Source organism: Podarcis pityusensis (genome assembly GCF_964106645.2).
Source record: "Podarcis pityusensis genome assembly, chromosome: 6".
In the NCBI taxonomy this organism is placed as follows: domain Eukaryota; kingdom Metazoa; phylum Chordata; class Lepidosauria; order Squamata; family Lacertidae; genus Podarcis; species Podarcis pityusensis.
The window spans coordinates 46,311,885-46,333,023 of record NC_138030.1 but is presented as its reverse complement, the minus strand read 5'-3'; the positions used below and the strand labels follow the sequence as shown (position 1 = coordinate 46,333,023).

The 21,139-nt window shown below is 41.3% G+C and overlaps 1 protein-coding gene across 1 annotated transcript; it reads right to left on the bottom strand.

The window, feature by feature from the left end:
* Positions 1–735: 735 nt before the first annotated feature.
* KCTD20 (potassium channel tetramerization domain containing 20) lies at positions 736–19,153 on the bottom strand. Its single transcript, XM_081010118.1, has 8 exons — positions 18,982–19,153; positions 13,706–13,908; positions 12,313–12,583; positions 10,965–11,067; positions 9,880–10,000; positions 9,280–9,477; positions 8,064–8,174; positions 736–6,430 (listed from the first exon to the last, which is right to left on the bottom strand). The coding sequence occupies exons 2-8, from the start codon at positions 13,893–13,895 to the stop codon at positions 6,138–6,140; spliced, it is 1,287 nt and encodes a 428-aa protein (XP_080866244.1). The 5' UTR covers positions 13,896–13,908; positions 18,982–19,153; the 3' UTR covers positions 736–6,137.
* Positions 19,154–21,139: the final 1,986 nt, after the last annotated feature.

Genomic DNA, 21,139 nt, shown 5'->3' with positions numbered 1-21,139 from the left:
AGAGAGGCTATAGGGAGGTAACTCTTATTCCTGCTTTAATATATCCTCTGTGCCTAGTTTGTAATTATTACGGTGCTCCAATGACGTGTCCTACACATGGTGGGGCTAGAGTTTTGCTTACTGGTTAGATAATGATGGGTTTAAAGTTAAATTTCTGGTGCTTGCTGAATGTTGAAAATATGTAGCATACATAACTGGTGCTTTAAAAGCCTTTTATTAAAAAAGCTGTAGAAGGTCTCAGGATAACTTGATTGCCTAGAGAGCTGCCCAGCCAATAACTTGCACAAAAGGGAAGAAAACAAGATTCTTGCATGCCTCTTTGATGTTTCCTTTTGCATTATGACCATTTAGCAAAGCATCTCTGTGCCACAGTGTGACAGATGAGTGCAAGCATTGTGTGTACGTGAGTAAATTGAATTGCAGTACAAGGTGTAATTTTCTGTCTTCTACTGTTGGGAATTTTTGAAAGATTTACTTTGTGTATTGTAGTGAGAATGAATATAGCATATTGTTATAACTGAGGTCGAATCCTTGTTCCTGTAGTCTCTGCAGCAGCCAAGAGCATAGTTGAGTTGCCAGAGGTCACCCAGTGTTCTTAATTAACACTGCCAGTGCAGTGAATGAAGGCTCCCCACAAATAAGGACATTATGCATCAACAAGCTTATGGAAATGAGAATTAAGCATTTGGGAACTTGGAACATCAGTCTGTGAACCATTTTCTTTTTTGGGGGGTGGGGGGGTGTAAAATCAATGCTGCCCTCTCATAGCAACATTATAACTTGGATTCCTATGGTATTGCTTTTTAAAAAACAACAACAACACTAAAACAGGAGTATTAACTGAGAAGATCATATATTGGCTGTTGCAGCCAGTGCTGGCTTCCTTTTAACAAATTTTTTAGAGAGCTTCCGCATGAACTCTGTCACTGCAGTAAATGTCCTCTTTAATCAGTTAAGTAGTCTGTTGGCACTAATTTAGAGAATTAAGGTTCTCATTTAACCAAGATCTGAAACCTGTATTTAAATCCTGGTTAAACAGGAATCCCAATAAGCCTTAATGACCGTTGTAAGTGTCAACGCTTAATGCCAATATTAACCACAATTAATGTGGCAGGGAGTGCACAGTCCACAGGTGGCTGCCAATCTCTCATGTTCCTAGCTCTTGTCACCCTGCAGCAGCCCATAGTAAATTCTAGAGAAACTGTTGCCTTTCCGGGGTGGCACATTTCTTCTTCGAAAGCAGTTTTAGATCTAGAAGCCAAACAATTACACAGCTTACTCATAATGCAAGTTGGTATCATTTTTCTGTTTCCTGTTCTACTGAGGTATTTAGTAACGCTGATGTCTCTCTGGCACAACAAAAAGCTGCAAAATACTGCATTTTTGGCGTGTCTGGGTACAGGAGAAAATTCCTGGCTGAGACTTAAGATGAGCAATGCTGCCAGTTGTGTGTGATTATTAGCAGAGTATTGCACTTAGGTACTGCTTAACCAATGTGCCTGGGTTCCGCCTTATGGCCGATTAAAATTGATTTTGTATCTGCATACAGCTGTAACTACTTGCAGTGTAAAATTTCATATACTTTGTACATGATTCTGGGGTTTTGTGTGAAGACCAATTTTTATGGAAGTGTCTTTGCATTCTGAGCTGTTTAAAATACTTCCTCAATAAATGTAGTTTTGCTAATGTTTTGTGAGTTATTTGAATTGAAAAGCTTATTGTTCGCAACAGATGACACTGAGGTAATCAAAGGGGGTGCCTGGATGTATTTGCTAAGTGTGTTGATTAGGTGCAATAAGAGTGAATAATGAGCAATAGACATGTTCACTTATTCCAGTCGCTGAATTCCCCCCCCCCCCACACACCGACATCTTCATTGAAAGTTGAAAAAGTACATAATTATATGTGCACTAAACATGGTGAGACATACATAAGAGAAAAATAAAAAGAGAAACACCACCTGTATAAAAGGGAAAATAATGGGGGGAGGGGGGGAAACCCAATTCCAGTTGCTGAATCGATAAGTTTTGGAAATAGCACAACTTAGGCAAGGGAGGCAGGATAGAAAGGGATACAGAGCACTGGATGATTACCGGAAGGGATAGGATGGGGGAACTGTAGATAAGGCCTGCCTCTCAATAGAAAGTGTCGTAAAAACACTTTTCGTTATGCTTGAGAGCACTTACGAGCATCCTCCTTCTCAGCCATGCGTTTTGCAAACTTTCGTTCTAACATGAAATATCTTCAGGGTTGCTTCACGTGTGTTAAAGAGTTAGTGGAGGCACCAGGTGTTTCCTGTTACACGGGATGTGGCTATATACATTCTTTATACCATATGTACACACAGGTGGGGGCTGGGGCCAGTGTGGCTCCCTCCGGAGAGTACAGGTAGGGCCACACTGTTCTTTAGCATCAAGGTAATGCAAAGAAAATGATTTTCCAGACCATATTCAAGTTGACTAGAAAAACAACAACCAAAGAGACAACACAGGATTAGAAACATAACGCAGCAGATAAAAGGAAACTCTTTGAAAACTAAGACACAGGACGTAAACAACTACCGGAAAAGTATTTAAATTTTTTTTTATTTAAAGGTATGATAATGTAAACACTGAATATTGAACAAAATAAAAAAAGGAGAAACTTGTTTTTGTGCCTTTTTAATTACAGATAACGGAAGAGGAAATAAATCACCCCAGAATAGAAATATCCCATTAGTCCAATATTCCTAGTTGGACAATGCTATATAATACTTTATTTTTTTATTTTGCATCAGATATAGATACATTGTTTCTTTGGGAAAGCAACCTATTATTTGTGAAAAGCTTTTAGTGGCTTATATTGGCTCTCTGAATGTCTGGTTATAATTTGGAGTAAGTGTAATTTTTCAAGTCAGGTTTGACTTTGTTTGCAGTGGGCATTCTTCAAGTTCATTGGGGTTGCCTCACTTTTGAATTTCTTTGTTTTTGGAATCCTAAGAGTTACCTCTCATTTTCTGTGGCAGTTGTCTTTGTTTTTGCCTATACTAGTGTGTCTGCTGCAGCAAATGTAAAATGTGAAGGGCAGCTATATGTTCCGTGAACATGCAGCAGACATGATCATGTTGTTATAGCCATTGTGGGCTCAGCATGCATCCCTGAATGTCCAGAAACGTGTATCTGACTTTCAGCACTTTCTTTTGGAAACACCAATGTAGCTGCAGCAAGCATAGCTACTGTATGAAATTGCAATCTTCTAAGCAGCTACTCTGAAAATTCCTAGGTTAGAGATTTTATCAAAAATTCTCACCACCCTCACAGCTGTAAAAGTGGTTCAATTTTCTATCAACATTCAGTGCATACGTGGGAATGGCTCTTACACACATGTGAGAATGGCAAACTTGGCTTACCCAAATTTTTGAATTTAATACTGGAAGTATTCTCCAATAATTTTCATGCTGGAGTTTCTTTCAATGTTGACACCTGTCTATAAATCACCCTATATTTTTCTAATTAAATATTTCTAAAAAGACCACCTTGCCTTGTGAACAGCACAAGTAGTGCAGCTTTTGAAAAAAGTTGCTGTAGGCACTTTCGTGAGAGGTTGAATGGCTGTTTAAATAAAATAACTGGATCAGAAATGATAAAAGCTTCCTTGATACAGTTCTAAGGCTGCAAAACTATGCACACTTTCCAGAAAGCTCCTTTGAACATAATGGGGCTTACTTTTGAGTAAGCATGTATAAGATTGTGCTACAAGTCTGCTTTAACATCTTCAACAGTGTAACAATAGCATAGTCCATTAATCTTGCTTGGAAATAAAACCAAAAAGTTTTAATTGAAAATTAAAAAGACCATTTGTTACATAAATTAGTGACCTTGGGCGATTCTCCCTTCACTGGAAGTATTAACTCAATTTATTCTGACTCTGGAAAGCTATCTCCACTATCTGGCAATATCTATTCACTTAATTCCTCTAAGCAGATCCCAAGTAGATGGCAATCAGCTACACATTTGTTCTTTTGAGGCTCTTAAGATAGAGATATTTGGTGCATTGATTTTTTTAAAAAGTATATAATTGCAGGTGCTGATAGTTGCAAAGTCCTCTACATATTAATTCAGACCAGCATTATGCACAACCTGTTCTAAAATCACACTTAAGTTGCTGAAAATTCAGGACTTCAGGTGTGTATTTGCTTTCTTCTGCAGTAAGATTCTTCATCTGAATGTGTCAAAAGTTTTTTCTCTACCTTGCAGAGGATGGGCTAAGCTTTTGAAGCACTTTAATGTAATGGGCAGGTATAACTACAGTGCATAACTCATATAACAGCCAATTCCCATTCAAACTACCAGCATGTTTCCCTGAGCTTAACCCATCAAAATCTCCCTGTACACCAGGGGTCAGCAAACTTTTTCAGCAGGGGGCTGGTCCACTGTCCCTCAGACCTTGTGGGGGGCCAGACTATATTTTTTGGGGGGGGATGAACAAATTCCTACGCCCCACAAATAACCCAGAGATGCATTTTAAATAAAAGGACACATTCTACACATGTAAAAACACACTGATTCCCAGACCGTCCTTGCCGAATTTAGAAGGTGATTGGGCTGGATCCGGCCCCTAGGCCTTAGTTTGCCTACCCATGCTGTACACTGAAAGCTAACATACTGGTGAGAAGTGCTGGCTTTCTTCATGTTAGGAACTTTTAATCTTAGGGCATATTTTATTATAAAATCTTTAATCCCACCAAACTTTTAAAAAAACATGGCAAGGTTGGTAATGATCCGAACATCCTAGCACTGAAGAGCAGCATCCCCTCCCATCAACAATCCTAAATCACAATTTCTATTGCAGCCATTAAAGCTAAACATCATCCAAAATCAAGACAGGCATTTCTGCTACATGCACTGTGAAGTCGTATGGCCCCTGCAGCACTAATACCATGTGCTGTTGTTGAACATATGAAGAGGTTCAATATTAAATTTCACGCAAGCGGCAACAAGATGAGAATCCTGGAACAGAACCAAGGAAGTAACACAAAATAGAGAAGATTGGCAGAGCTATGCTGAAAAATCATCGTAATGTTTATGCAATACATCTGTACTGCGCCAAGCACTCTGCACTTGGCTTTGTTGTTGAATCCAGTAGGATTCAGCACTCACTGTAACCTTAAAAGATATTCCTACTAATTTACGACAGTCATAATAGAGAGCAAGTTACAGATACAACATGTAGAGAGAGACGCTTCTTCATTTGTATGGCTGAATATAAAGAACTTTAACCCTTTTTCAGTAGACTTGCAGCACAATCCTATGCAAGTTTAGTTGAAAGAAAAGTCCCACACTTTTCAATAGGATTTACTCCTAGGTAAACTTGCCTAAAACCACAACTTTTATGGGATTCACTAATGCAATAACTTGTGTCCAGTTCTGTTAGTTTTTTTTCTTTTTCCTTTTTTAAAGTATGGGGATGGCAGAGCAATTGTGCCTTGAGTTGAAAACACAGCACTTTGTAGTGCAGACTGGTATTTGGTTTCTTGAAAACTGATGACTCAAAGTGAACTTGTTTGGTATGCCTCTGAAATCAGAGTTTTCAATCTCTTCCCAGCAGGTCCTGGAGATTAAGAAGCAATTTAAGGAGTTGGTGGGACAGCTACTGAAAAGGAAACTTAAAAAGCAACAACACTGGACTGCATAGGCTATCCGCTGTGTAGCTGCACCCAACTGATGAGAAGCATAGTTTTTTTATTCTTACTGGTAATTGTCCCATGACGGTGAAGTCATTATTGCTATAGCGCTTGGCCTATTTGTAACTAAGCGATGGCTGCTAAGCATTAACACAGAACTGTATGTATATTTACACCGTATTTCAATTCAATGAGAACATTTTATTTCTGTTCTTTGACAGGGTGAGATGTAAACTTAATTCCCAGAGTCCACGTTCTCATTGGAGAATACTTGGGAGGCCTCAGCAAATGATGTAATAACACTAGTCCTTTCTACGTATGTAGACTGTATTTAGAGAATAGAGCAATTATGGTAATGCAATAGCTTTTAAGAGATCCAGTTGTATGAAAACTAGCAGCAGGTCGATCTGGATATTCAGTCCTGAGCCAGTCAATCAAACAAATCCATTTGAGAAAACACTGCACTTTAGTTACATTATTCCGGAAGCTCATTAGGATCCATTTGAGAAAATGGTGCATTCAGTCTGTCAAGTTCATCCACCTGGGGCGGGTGATGCAGTATAACTTCCTGGTCTTCCGCCACATCTTCCCCCACCGCCACGAGGTTTGTTAGAGATTTGCTTCTAACGCACTGGAAGTCAACATGGCGACTCTTTCCCTCTTCCTTTTCCCACGACATCTGGATGAACGGGCGTTGCACATAATTATAGATAACTTCCGAGCGCCCTCCAGGCCTCCTCTTCACTTTCTCTTTACAGGTGGGGTAACCTGAAACAAATATTTTGACACTGTTAACCATCTCGGCCCAGGCCCAGCCCCTGTGAGCAGCCCAAAGGAAGAGTATCCCCGGGGTTCAGACTAGGATTGTGCTGATGAAACTGTATAGGCTGTATACACAACACTGTTTAAAGTGGATTCAAGGCGTCCCATGGGTGCATGTTTTCCGTGCCACCCACATGGCATTGTCCTTATCCAAATCACAGCCTGTGCTCTCTGTCTCTCCAACATTTAATTTCGATTGTCCTGGTCTGTGGACAATGCAGTAAGCAAGGGGCGTGGAGTAGGAATACAATAAAGGTAAAGGGACCCCTGACCATTAGGTCCAGTCGTGGCCGACTCTGGGGTTGCGGTACTCACTTTATTGGCCGAGGGAGCTGGCGTACAGCTTCCGGGTCATGTGGCCAGCGTGACTAAGCCACTTCTGGCGAACCAGAGCAGCACACGGAAACGCCGTTTACCTTCCTGCAGGAGCGGTACATATTTATCTATTTGCACTTTGATGTGCTTTTGAACTGCTAGGTTGGCAGGAGCAGGGACCGAGCAACGTGAGCTCAAACTGCCAACCTTCAGATCTGCAAGTCCTAGGCTCTGTGGTTTAACCCACAGCACCACCCGCATCCCGTGGGTGCAACACGTAAAGGTAAAGGGACCCCTGACCATTAGGTCCAGTCGTGACCGACTCTGGGGTTGCGCGCTCATCTCGCTCTATAGGCTGAGGGAGCCGGCGTTTGTCCGCAGACAGCTTCCGGGTCATGTGGGAAGCATGACTAAGCCGCTTCTGGTGAACCAGAGCAGCACACGGAATCGCCGTTTACTTTCCCGCTGGAGCGGTACCTATTTATCTACTTGCACTTTGTGCTTTCGAACTGCTAGGTTGGCAGGAGCAGGGACCAAGCAACAGGAGCTCATCCCGTCGCGGGGATTCGAACCACCGACCTTCTGATTGGCAAGTCCTAGGCTCTGTGGTTTAACCCACAGTGCCACCCACGTCCCTAGGTGCAACACATACACACACTTAAAAAAAAAGAAGTAACCTGCCTTGTGCAAGTGTGGTATACCTAAAAACGTGTATCTCAGAAATACAAAAAAAAAACTGGCAGTGCACACTGATGAACAAATACTGTGTGCACTATTTGTGCCTTATGGACTTCAGGTTTCCAGAACTCAAGAAGGATGAAGAAGTACTAACTGTGAAGAGGGGACAACAAAACTTTGTACAACACTGAGGCAGAGTTCAATTGAAAGCACTCATGTGAGTGAACAAACTTCCCCAAAGCACACATGGAAAAACCGGATATGAACAACCCATGTGTGCATTAACACTGGTGTCTACACAGCCTTCAGCCCAGGGGTGACTGCCAAATCGCATCTCCAAATGAAACACAGCTAATCCCAGGGCTCTTGCCAGCAGCATCAGATACAGGCAACGTTTAGGGCTCCCTCTGCAAAAAAAGGTTAGTCGTGAAATTGGTGACCCAAAATCGAAGGGTTGGAGAGCAGCAAAGTTAGTACATGGGTGATTGAGCTATCTGTTAGTAGACCCAGTAAATGCAGAGTTGCTACAGGAAACTTCTGGCTTCTTTTGAAAAGCTTCTGCTATTCAGAAAACACTGTTACTTGCCTTCAATGCCAATTCGGATGTTTTTCAGGCCACGTTCTTTCAAAACCGTTTTTGCTACATCCCGATTCTCAATGTACTTGAAGAATCTGTAGAGCTTAGAACTATACAGAACTACAACAAAGAAAATAATATTTTAAAAATCTGACAACTGTAGCAGTGGCTAATTTGACAGGTTAGCAGTTTTTGTAAAGAATAGAGCACTAGGAGGATGGTTAAAACCTTTGACACTAGCAATTTCACACAACCTGGGATGTTCACTGGTTCTAAAATCTGTTTTTTGCCATTTTTTAATTAATATTTTGTGTAAAACCACTTAGAGGTTGATTTAATTTTTAACGGTATAAGAATCTTGTTAATTAAATAAATATCGTAATAATACATCATAATAATGTTGAATAATAAATAAATAAACAAACAATCATCTGTGATAGTGAGCACCATTTGCTAGAAAGGCAGGATACACATTTCTCAAATAATATTGGGTTGCATCCTGACTTCACCTTCCACACATGGAACATATCCTTCTGCCCGTGGAGGGAAGATGACAGATCCGCCTCCCACACCAAGTGGATGTTTGGAAGGCACAAGGGGAATTGGTAAGTTGCCTCTCCCACCTCAATCCAATTTATTACATAATAATAAATATTCTGCAAACCATTAATAATAGAAATGCAAAAATTTGCTTCAGAAAGAACTGCTTCCCCCCCCCCCCCCATGGTAAATTTGATGTTAAGAGGGAGGGTGTGATGAATTAAGATGCTTGGATCCTGTGCAACATATGAACAAAAACTACAGATTTACTACATGTATAGATTACGGGGTTGGTAGGCATTCAGCCTACAATCTTACATCTAGCCACAGTTCTTAAACACCATGATCAATCGTACTTTTATGTGTATAACCAGACACTGAAATGCAAGAATTTTGGGGAATAAGCCTCTGCACAAGGCAAAAAAGAAATTCCTATCCATTTCTTATTCATTTAACAATTTTATATTATCCTTATAACACTTTTAACTGTAGATATACAGTTCGGAATTTTTTTGGTTGGTATAAATCACCCCCATTTGTAACTGTATTTTCTTTCTTTTTTCAGCCTTTGCTAAGACGACACACACCATGTATACCATGTGGTGGCATAAGTTGGTTTTTAAAATAACTTTATAGAAATTGTATTATTTATATATTTTTTTAAAAATGAATGCAGATCCCTTACTTTGTGAGTATTCTTCTCCCATTGGAGGTGGGTAGTCTTCATCCCAGTCCACTATGTCTTCATCCGTTAGCACCACAATGTGACACTCGCGTTCTCCCTTCTTGGCATTCCCCACCATTATAGGCAGGATCAGCTCCTCCAGATAGCAGTCAAACTGCTTGTGAGCCCCATCGTTGGACAGCTCATGCAATAATGCACCTAACAGGAAATAAGTCACATGTGAGTCCTTTGCATCCGGCTGGAAGGACATTAAGAGGAGCGCTGCTGCATCTGGCAAATGGTCCATTGAGCCCAGAATCCTGTTCTCACAGTGGCCAACCAGGGGCCTCTTCTGGAAAACCCGCAAGCACAAGATCACTCTCCCCACTTGCGGTTTCTAGCAACTGGTATTCGGAAGCATTAATGCCTCCGACCACGGAGGCATAACATAGCCATCATGGTGAGTAGCCATTGATACCTTCTTTCAAAGCCGCCTGAGAGAAAGTCAGAGACCCAACTCCCTACGTCTCAAATGCCACCCTGACTAGCAGGGTCTGGAGCGGAATGGCCCTGACATGCGCAGCATTTACCCGCCGCTCCTTCGAGTTTGGCCACACTTACTTAAGTCTTGACATTTGATTGTGTTGAAATCAAAGTTGATGCAAAGGTAGTCACAAGTGTCTCTGAGATCCGGAATAGAAATCCCATCGGGACAGTTAATGATTCCAGTTTTGTAATAATCCTGAAAGGAAAGCGCAGCTGTGTTTATTATTGCTCACTTGTATCCTGTTCTTCCTTCCAAAAGTATGGAGGGATGCACCCAGGGCACCAGGCAGCCTCCCATCTGGTTATTGACTAGGGAGTTCGACTCATAGAACTGTAGAGTTGGAAGGGATCGTGAAGGTCATCCCTGCCATGCAGTAATCTTTTTGCCCAACATGGGACTTGAACCCACAGCTCTAAGACTCTCATGCTCTACCAACTGAGCTATCTCATGACTCTGATCTAACATAGATGAATGCGTCTTTTAAATCATTGTGTTTGTTTTTTAAAGCTCAACATTATGAATTAGCACCATATTCTACCATGAGACCAGAGCTGGCACCAAGGATTGGAATAGTTGCTCCATATTCCATCAGAGCATCCACTGATGAGAGTCCCCTGGATTCGCTCCTTTCCTTCACCATTGCAACCTGCTTATTCACCTGCCTCTCACTCTGGCCTTCAAGGGGATCATCAAGCAAACAAAAATGGTGGAGAGGAGGAGGTGCAGGAGCTGCTGCCTCTTTGCTCATTGGCTGCCTGGCAAGCGAGCAGGTGGGAGCAATGACAATGAGGGGGCAGAGGAGCAGCAACAACTGCCCATAATGGCCATGAGGCGGTAGACTCACTGAGGGAGGGGGCCACCACTGGGTCCGAGGACCTCCCCAAACCTGGAGCCAGCACTGTGTACATATACCATGAACGAAAAACATTACTAGTTATATGGGACAACGCAGAAAGTGTTATTCCCAACAATACACAATATAAGTGATAGGCGCTGTCTTAGAAGTAAGAAATAGGAAGGAAACGAGAAAGAAACAGATCTATAAATAAAGCAGAAGATACATGAGAAGCTCAAAGTTCCTTTGAATGTGAAGGCAGGAATAGGAACTTTACAAACTGGAGGAAGAACCCTACTTCTGCAACTTTGGGGGCTTCCTCACCAGCACAGTCCGGAACACCGTGGAGCTAATTCCATCCGCAATCTCATATTCACCCTTCTCGTTCGGCCGAGTGAAGTTATATTCTCGTCCTGGTCCAAACATTCTGAAATGATAATCCATACATGGGTTTAAGATGGCTGTCTCCAAATGCCAGCTGGTGTGTTGAAGTAAACAGAGCACATTGAAACTATCTAAATAAAGAACTATGTCAATCATGGCAAGTGTTTCTTTGAGAATGCAGTAATTATTAAGCCCTTTATTAAGGAGATGGATGGCATTTTACACAGCTGAGAAAATGGCATGCAGTTCTCAAAAGTTCAGATGTCATAATCTGAGAATGAACTGTGTGCCCACATAATTCCATCTTGGTCCTGCCTCCATGCATCCAACTTTGACACTTATATCCTTAATTCCTAAACCAGGAAATGAGAGTTTACATGCTGCCTTCAAACCTGGATACAATCAGGATCTGACCACTGGACATGAATTAAAATAATCTAAAAATGTGCTGAGACTGGCTATGTCTCTTCATTCACAAAAAAAGCAGCCACGGGGAGGCTGCGGGTGAGTGGGAAGGAATCCAGATCAGGATGTTGTTACGGGGGTGGGGGTGGGAGAGCTAATGTCACATACCAGCTTCTTGCTGAAAATTGCCCCCATAAGCTGCTATTTGCTCTATTAAAAATAAAACTCAGTTGGGACAGGCACCAGTAACTGGGGGCAGAGGAGAATTAGAAAAGGGTTAAACCACTATTCCTCTCTTTGTGGCTGCTTTTTGTAAATAAAATGAAAATGTATAAAAGCCTCTTGTGGTTTGATCATAAGACAAGGATAGGGAATCTGTGGTCTTCCAGATATTGCTGGACTACAACTGCGATGGTCCTTTAGCATTTGTCAGGCTGGCTGGGACAGACAGAAGTTGTAGTTCAACAACTTCTGGAGAGCTAAAGGTTCCTTATCCTTGCCATAAGATTGCTCATATCTAGACCAGTGAGTGGCATTCATCACATAATCTTTGAGATGTCTCATAAGGTCAACGTACCATGAACATCTCCAGCGGAACCTTCATTCTGGTCCCTCATGCTAAACCCGTTTACTTGGGAGTTATCTGATTTCACTGGAATGCATTAACAAGTTAAATGCAAATAACCTCATGAAGTGGAACACCTTCAAATTCCAATGGGAATGATGAGGACAGAATTCTAAAGCTAGGTGGCCTTCCAAAATTACAAACCATCCTCCTAACCCTATTCAGACTGCAAAGCACACCCTATCAGCAGCAGTAGCGATACACTTTGTTTCCATTTAAGTAGTCTGCAAGGTTTAAAAAGGTAATGAAGACACTTACCTTCCTAACATAGTATCAGGATGAGCTGTGAAAATCTGGGGATTTACAACAAATCTAGTACCATCAACGACAAGAGTCACTTTCTCTGGCGCTTGGACTTGCGTACTGTTGTTCAAGCTGCTACAACCACTCCCAAACTGCTCTTGGCTAGTAGTGTAATATTCGAGGTTTCTTTTACTCCCCACTTGGAAGAAAATGCCTTTGGTGTCTTCAAGAGTGTTAGAACACTGAGGACTTGCTGGATGGGAAGCATATCTGAACTCTGCATGATCTAAACACAGCAGATGAAAGCCGCAATTGAGTTAAATGCATTAGACAGATTACCAAAAAAAAGCGATCTATAACAAAAGTTTAATAACCAAATAGGCAGCCCTGTTTAGGGAAGCTTTTAATGTTTGATGTATCACAGTATCTTAATATTCTTTTGGAAGCCGCCCAGAGTGGCTGGGGAAGCCCAGCCAGATGGGCGGGGTATAAATAATAAATTATTATTATTATTATTATTATTGGTGACAATACAATGCTAAGAGAATATGCACCACTGATTTAGTAGATTACTAAAACACCCTGACACATCTGTAAACAGTAGTCTATGACACACAAATCAGCCACGTAAACACAATCTGATCATACACATACAGGTATTGGTATGTTCAAGTTAGCACACTCACATTTAACAACCATGCTCTCCTTGGTGATATTTCAATCTCTTCTTCCTTCCACCTGTTTTCTGTCCCATTCCCCCTTAGTCAGCATCCATGGCCAGTAAGCACAGTCTTTATAGGACTTGAACTTACTGTTTTATTTTTTTATGTGTAGGGTGGAAAAGCCCCCCCTCAGCTTCTGCAAACCTTAATGTTCCCCCAAACCTTGGCGTCCCTCTAAGCCTGCTGACACCTCCCCCTTGGGCATGGGTGGTGCTGTTTTGGCTACACATGCAACAGACATTCACAGCCCAGTTCTTTTTAAAATTTCAAACACCATCTATGTGGGAAGGAGGCTGATCATGGTGAGGGAAGGGGTTAGGGTTAGCTTAAAAATAAAAATTCCCTCCATCCCATGCAGTGATCCCTATGAAAATTCCATTTCCTCCCCGTGATATTTGGCATAGGAGGGAGGCAGTTTCCTCCTCTACAAAATAACAGCTTGGTGGTGGTGATTTTAATTAGGGCTGTGGCATGGGAGGAAAGAGCTTCACCCTTTCATGTGTCATGGTCCCGATCCTAATTCGGTCTCCTCTCCAAAGCTGCTAGTTAAAACAAATAATAACAGCAACAATATAATGATGCAATGCTCAAAAGATTCATTTAGTATCATGTGTAGTTGATCTGAAAAGGATCAACAGGGCTGTGCTGTGCGTTGCACATTCTACAGCAAACACTCTTGACTTTACCATGATTTCTGCATAGTGGAGACATGGTAATGGTTTGCCCACACTGTTTCTGGCTGCTTTCTCCTAGATCATGGATTGTAGAAGTCATGTTTTCGGTCAGCTGACAAGATTCTTGATTGCTTGATCGTTCCATTCCAGTGGCACGATTAATACTCATTTGAGGCATCCGTAATTCAAAGTGACTGCCCATCTGGAGAAAAGTCCTGTAAGGAAGAAATGGTAATGAGGGTTACATCTGGAAAAAAATTCTCTACCTGATGTGGCCTAGGGGGAGTGGCCCACACCTATATCCCATCAGCCCCAGCCAGCAGGGCCAATATTCAGGAATGATGGGAGTTGCAGTTCAATAACATCTTAAGAGAACCAGATTCTCCATCCCTGCTATAAAGTTTACTGAGCTTGCAATCCCTAGCACACTTATGTGGGAGTAAGCCCCACTAAATTCAGTAGGACTTACTTTTCAGTATATATTTGTAGAATAGGGCTGGTTTGTTAAGGGCAGCTAGGAATTCTATGAGGGGGTAAACTAAAGTGCCCAGACCTCTGAGAGAAAGATTGCGCTTTGAATGTGCTTTAAAGTTATAATGTGTACAGAAAAACCAACAACAGTGTTCCTCTGTCCAATTTTAATATAGGAAACAGCCGTTACCACATTGCTTGGTGCTGGGGGGGGGGATATCCTAAGGCTTCCTGTGTTAACTGCCAACATGGACCACAATATTACATGAACAATATTTAACACCACTCTGGAAGTCTAATGAAATGCCCAGTGGCTTTTCCAATTCTGCATCTAGCGGTCTAATGTTAGCAAGACTTAATCACACTGTTGACATATTATCCAGTTTCTGTATACATAACCTTAAAACTGTGTCCTAGAAACATAATTTGCACCAAGAGGCAGAGGGGGACTTGAGGTCACCCTCTGAATGCCACTGTGTTTTTCCCTCCTTTAAACACAGAGTTACTCCCTACGTGGCATATAAAAAGTGTGTGGGCTGCAATGGTTTTTCTTCTAGAGATCCGCCTCCTTATCCCTGCATCTCTCACTCCTACAGTCACCCCCTTATCCTTATTTGACATCTGCAGCATCACAGCCAGGGCGGGCTGAAACCAGCAGCAAGAGGAGCTATTTTCGGTCAATGAGCACCAAGCCTTCAGTAGTCAGTGGTGTGTGTGTGTGTGAGGAGGACTCAGCTGAGCATAAGAAATTGTGCCTTTGGAGATGGGGATGGTGAGTGAGGGAAATAGATCAGTGGAGAATGGGTCATTCATTGTAAGCACACAGTTATGCAAAACAGCATGTTTGCATTAAACAAGACCTCCTTTGACTTGTTTTCACAGGAAGGTTTGTAGTAACTGAGGCTGTGCGCACACCCCCATTTACTTGGCATCCAGTGAGCTCTGGGAAGCAAGAGTACGTATGTCACAATCCCTTATCTACTTTGTTGTTTCTTGAGAAACACTGCTTTTCCCCTCAAACCAGCTTTGATCCAAATTGAGAGAGAGAACAATGTAGCTGTCATTGGCAGTATTCCCCAAAGCCTTTCCTCCCATATTTCTTAACAGGGCAAAATAACACAAACATATGTTGTTCAATTCAAAAAGATTAAGATCCTTTAGAAACGATGACAACAACAATGCTAATTATGTATACATTTCATTTTTTATCTCACTTTTCCTCCAGGGGACACAGGGCAGCAATAGATGCCCTCCCCTTTTATTCACACAACAACCCTGTGAGGCCAGTTAGACAAGAGGCTGCAGACACATCACTGGCTTAAAATGGACCTAAGTTGTTCTTTTTCTCAATTCAGAATGAAGCTGGCTTAGGGGGAAACACCTCAAAATACAGTATTTCGTAAGAAATGACAGGATAGATACAGAATAGATATGGGTTGTGCCTAACACCATGTTGACATTGCTTCCCAAATCAGCAATGGGAGCACACTGGATGCAGAGCAAACAGGGGTGTGTACACAGCCTGAGAGAGCATGATATGTCCAAGGTCATGCACAGTGCGGGTGAATGGCGAGATCTGAACCTCAATCCAGGATTCTGCACTGACATGTGCAGGAATTTCTGATCAAGACCCAAAATTCCTTACCATCACAGCATTACAGTCCCATGTACCCCATTCCTCCAAAAACACAGGAAACAACAGCTGCATTGGGAAGGAGAATTCTGCAGCTTGAGCAGGCCTGCACACTGCTCTTGATCCTTGCTATTCAAAGCCGATCCTTGCTATCTAATATTCCTTTTGCACTTACATCTCAAAGTGTTTCTAGTCATCTCCTGTCATTTCTTTTCCCCTTTCACGATTACCTTGCATGCCTTAACCCCACCTTTCTATGTCCAGGCTTATTATTATTAAAAACATTTAACTTTTGTCCCCCTTCTTAATTTACATAGTTTATCCTTCACAGAGCTATAATCTCCAGACTCTTTAACAAACCACAGTCCCCAGGATACTCTGTGTGCTGGATGCGATTTAAATGTATTGTGTGGGTCAGTCTATCTGCCATCCATTTCCTCTCTTCCCTTCTCTTTCTGTACTCTTCTCTCGCCTCCATCTTTATTCTCTATCCAGTTCCGGCTGCTAAACATGAGAGAGCCAGTATGTAGCTTAGTGGCTTGAGTGTTGGTCAGGAACCTGGGAGACCAGGGTTCAAATCCCCACTCAACCATGAAGTTCACTGGGTGACCTTGGGCCAGTCACTGCCTCTCAGCCTAACCTACCTCACAGGGTTGTTGTGGGGACTAAAAATGAGGAAGGGGAGAACCTTGTACTTCACTTTGAGCTCCTTAGAGAAGGTGGCGGGATATACATGCAATAAAATTATATGTATGCGCTTGCAACTGCACATGTGGGGAATAGCCACTGTTCCAACCAAAAGGCTATGGTGTCGTGAGAGAAACTTTTTACAGATAGTGGACTCTTCTTTTATATCTGCCCATGCTTGATTGATTTAGTATGTGTTTGTAGTCTACGTGGGCTTGGATCCAATTCCAGAGATTGTGTGAACAGTTCCACCCTCTTTCAGTCACTGCAGCTCCCTATCCTACCCCACCCCACCCCGGCAATTATTTCAAATGCAATTATTTCAACAGATAATATGAAAGGTTACCCAGCCCTAAAAATGCCATAATAAACTAGAAATAAACTTCAGTACTGAAAATGCCACCAATTCAGTTACTGTGCAGTGCAAAGCTCATAAACAGCTCAATGCAAAGCGACCCAGCCAGATAGGCAGGGTATAAATAATAATAAAATAATAATAATAATAATAATAATAATAACAATCAACACAAACTTTAGATGAAACTATGTGGTTATACTACTCACCCCAGCAGCTAAAATCCTAACAAAACCAGGCAAATCCACCCTAGAACCAGCAGAAGCCAAGAGAAGAACTAGACACAACTGACTGAAATGACTCCGTTTATTTGATGCATACGCCCTCTTTTCTCCAAGGAGTTCAGGGCAGAAAATACATGGTCATGTTTTCAATGTGACCCATGCCCTGTTTTCCCATGTTTTTCCTTGCAACAATCCTGAGAAGGTCGTTTACACCAAAAGCGAGGCCCAAGGTCACCCAGAACTTCATGGCGGAATTGGAGATTTGAACCTCGGTTTCCTGTGATCTGGTTCAACACCTCAATCACTTTCCACAACGAAATCTAAATTTCCATAAGTATAGCTAATGTGGGGCGGGGGTAAAATAGGAAGATGTTCTGTTGTTAAAAAGACATTCTAGATTACGCTAGAAAGAAAATAAAGTTCAAGCACATCTTCATCCGGAGCCCATCTCTGGGCCATCTTGCCATGTGAGGTAAAACTGTGACTGTGCAAGCAATTGCTCCCTGGCTCCAGAATTCCTCTCCTGGCACCTTTAGGCACTGGGCAAAAACGTTCCTTTGTAAGCAGGCCTTTGGTGGATTTGATTGACACCCTATGCCCTTTTTAAAAAGGGGGGGGTATTGGGTTGTTGTTTTTATTTTGATTATATATTTTGTGGTTTCATATTTTGATTTTGTTCTGAAACCTCCGGGTGTAGGGCGGTATATAAATTAAATAAATAACAAAAATAAATAAATAAGCAGGATATACATATTTTAAAATAAATCAATAGTGGGAGAGAGCTTTCCTAGGAGCAGCATCATGTCAATTATGACATCCATTGTTACATCTAATAAATTTCCTCAATGTTGGGGAAAATAGCTTCTTTTCCTTCAAGAAAGGAGTGGTTATGAAAACTGTTGGGAACCGCAAACAGGTGTCCTTATGGTGTCCTTTTATGGTATATTGGAATCAACATGATGCAAAGGCAGGAATCCCTGGGATTCCTCGTACGTACCTCAAAAACACGTTTAAAAATAAACTAGAATTAAACTAGAAATGTAATTGAAATTAATAGAAATAAAATAGAAATGTAATTGAAATTAGTAAGATTTTAGAACACAGAAATAAAGAAAATCATCCAACCATCAATTCTAGCACGTGGGGTGCCACCTAAATTATATAATTTGGTATTTGAACAATTGGTATTAGTAACTGTATTATAAATTGGTATTGTTATAATGAGGCTATTACTGGAATGTAATTGAAAACTAATAAAAAATATTATATATTAAAAAATAGAAATAAATAATTAAAGGTGCAGCACACAAAACAAGTATTTGTTTTTTTTCATGGAACAGGATAAACAATGTTGGGATTTCTACTAATGGGGACTGCAGAAAAAAAACCACCACCAAACTGTAAGCTGTTTATGGATTGTAGAAGACCTATTACGAGATTTCCATAACGTTTTAACAAAGGATTGTGAGAAAGTGGTACACAATGCTTGCTGCTGGTTTTACGCTGCTCTCTGGCAGCTATCCAGAGGCCTGCACTAAACATGGAGCAGGGACTTCGTTCCAACACAAAATAAAACAGGATGTTTTCTATATGCCAAAGCAAACAATTTTGCCTTTACCTTTTATAACTACACACCCCGAACTTTTCCAGTTCTTAAAAATACCAGTTTTGGGACTTCATCACAATTCTTATTTTCACACATCTTAATTATATAATCTGCATTTAAGACACCAGAAACCTCACACATTTGCGTGTTTTTGCTTTTCATTTTTTAAAAAATGTTCTAAGTTTTGGCTATAATCACAAAAGCTCTAAACAACTGAAACACTGATCTAAACAATATCAAATTTTATTACCGGAATCAGGTTCCCATAGGGACAGATACATTTTGAGAGTAAATTAAATATCGTCTACATACCTAGATGTCAGAAAACGGTTCCAGCTGATCGAAATCAGGTCAAAATCTTGAAATCTACATTTAATAAAGAACGTGGACAAAACCAAGCAGAATAGCTGACAGTTAAAATTGTTTGTGCTCTTGCAACCGAATTCTCCACCCCCTATCTAAGCCCAGATGGTGAGTCATGTACATACTTCAAATTAAGAGTCCCTGCCCAGCACATACAGAAAACAAGAGATGGCATGCCTATAGCCAGAGCCTGGAGTTTGCTCAGATACAAGGAAATAAATAATACAGACATTCCTGGAACTTCTTAAAAACATATATCAGAGCAAGTCAGTTTTGCTCTCTACCCGAGAACCTCTTTGTTGCTGTATTAACCCCTTCTTGACTCAACATTGTTAAGTGTTAAATATCTTAATTAATCAAGAGAAAAATATTATTATTAAATAAATAAATAAATTCATATGCCACCCTCTCTACCTGTAGATCTCACGGCAGTTCACAGTATAAAATTACAATATAAAAAATACAAAATGCATGATAGAAATGAAAACAGAAAGAAACCAATAACCCCCTCTTCCACAACACATTTAAAAGGGCATTGGATGTCAATCAGCCATAGGCCTGGTTAAAGAGGAACGTTTTTGCCTGGTGCCTAAAGGTGCCCAGAGAGCTTCCACAAATAGGGAGCCACTGCAGAAAAGGCCCATTCTCATGTTGCCACCCTCTCATGGAGGAAGCACATGAAGAAGGGCCTCAGAGGGTGGTCTCATGTAACTTCATATGGACTCAGGTAACTCAGGTAACTTCACATGGAGAGAGGCGGTCCTTGAGGTATTGCATCCAAACGGAATCAACAACTCACATTCTCAAAAGGGAAGAATCACAGGAATAATCAACACACACATGTAAAGATGTATATACAGTGGTACCTTGGGTTAAGTACTTAATTCGTTCCGGAGGTCCGTTCTTAACCTGAAACTGTTCTTAACCTGAAGCACCACTTTAGCTAATGGGACCTCCTGCTGCTGCCACGCGGCCGGAGCACAATTTCTGTTCTCATCCTGAAGCAAAGTTCTTAACCTGAAGCACTATTTCTGGGTTAGCGGAGTCTATAACCTGAAGCGTATGTAACCTGAAGTGTATGTAACCTGAGGTACCACTGTATACCATTATATGCCATGAGCCCTTTCACATTCAGTTCTTGTTTGGAGAGAAACTTCTAGACATGCCTGAAAATGATCACAGCTTATGTGTGCGAACCCACCCACACAATCACATCCACCCCTTTAATTTTCAGATAAATTAACTAGGAATAACTATCACTCTCGTGATTTAGACGCAATTGCAAATGCAGCCTGGACAATATACGCCATGGTTCACACATTGAAAAAGTGGGCAAAAAATGATGCTATTGATCACCAACTTGAGGGTCATTTCCCATAATAATTACGTATCTTGAAACACTTTCCATGCAGGAGATCACAAGAATCCCAATCTAATTATCTAATCATACGGGACAAATTCCCATGCCTCTCTTTCACTGGGCTGGTTCAGACATAACACAAAATTTAGCACTGCATAAATAAGCCTAGGTAAGTCCTAGGGCTGAAAAGCACCCCCTTCTCCTCTGGTGTCTTTCCTCTCCTGCTCTGGCTATGAGATGAAAAGCTTTCACTTGCATTTTAGAAGAACCGTAACTTGCCATGTCATCTAAACCTAGACAAACAGTGGTTAATTACAACCATTGTCGGTGGAACAAGCAGTTTCCAACCATTGTTCATGAAGTCAGTTTCATAAGCTAATACAGTACGTTAATCTTGTTGGTTTAGGGTTTGGATGACATGCTCTATTCCAGTTAATCTACACCATAGGTTGAAGCTGGCACTCACCTGCCCATAGGTACTTTGGAGATGCTGGCAAAGGACAACTGAGCCAATGTGTGTACAGGCAGAAGGGATAAACCATGAATAAGGGCTTCCTACTACACACTCATGTGAGGAAACAGATATGTGCATTCATTATTTCTAATGAAAAATGTGTGAAATTCGTGCCATGGGGAAATTTGTGTTACAAATTGGGTTACATGTGCTTTTAGGGTGCTTAAATCAATTAAAAGGGTAACTAATCCACCAGTTGATGGAAACTGCAGGAGGGGAGAGCGCTCTCACAC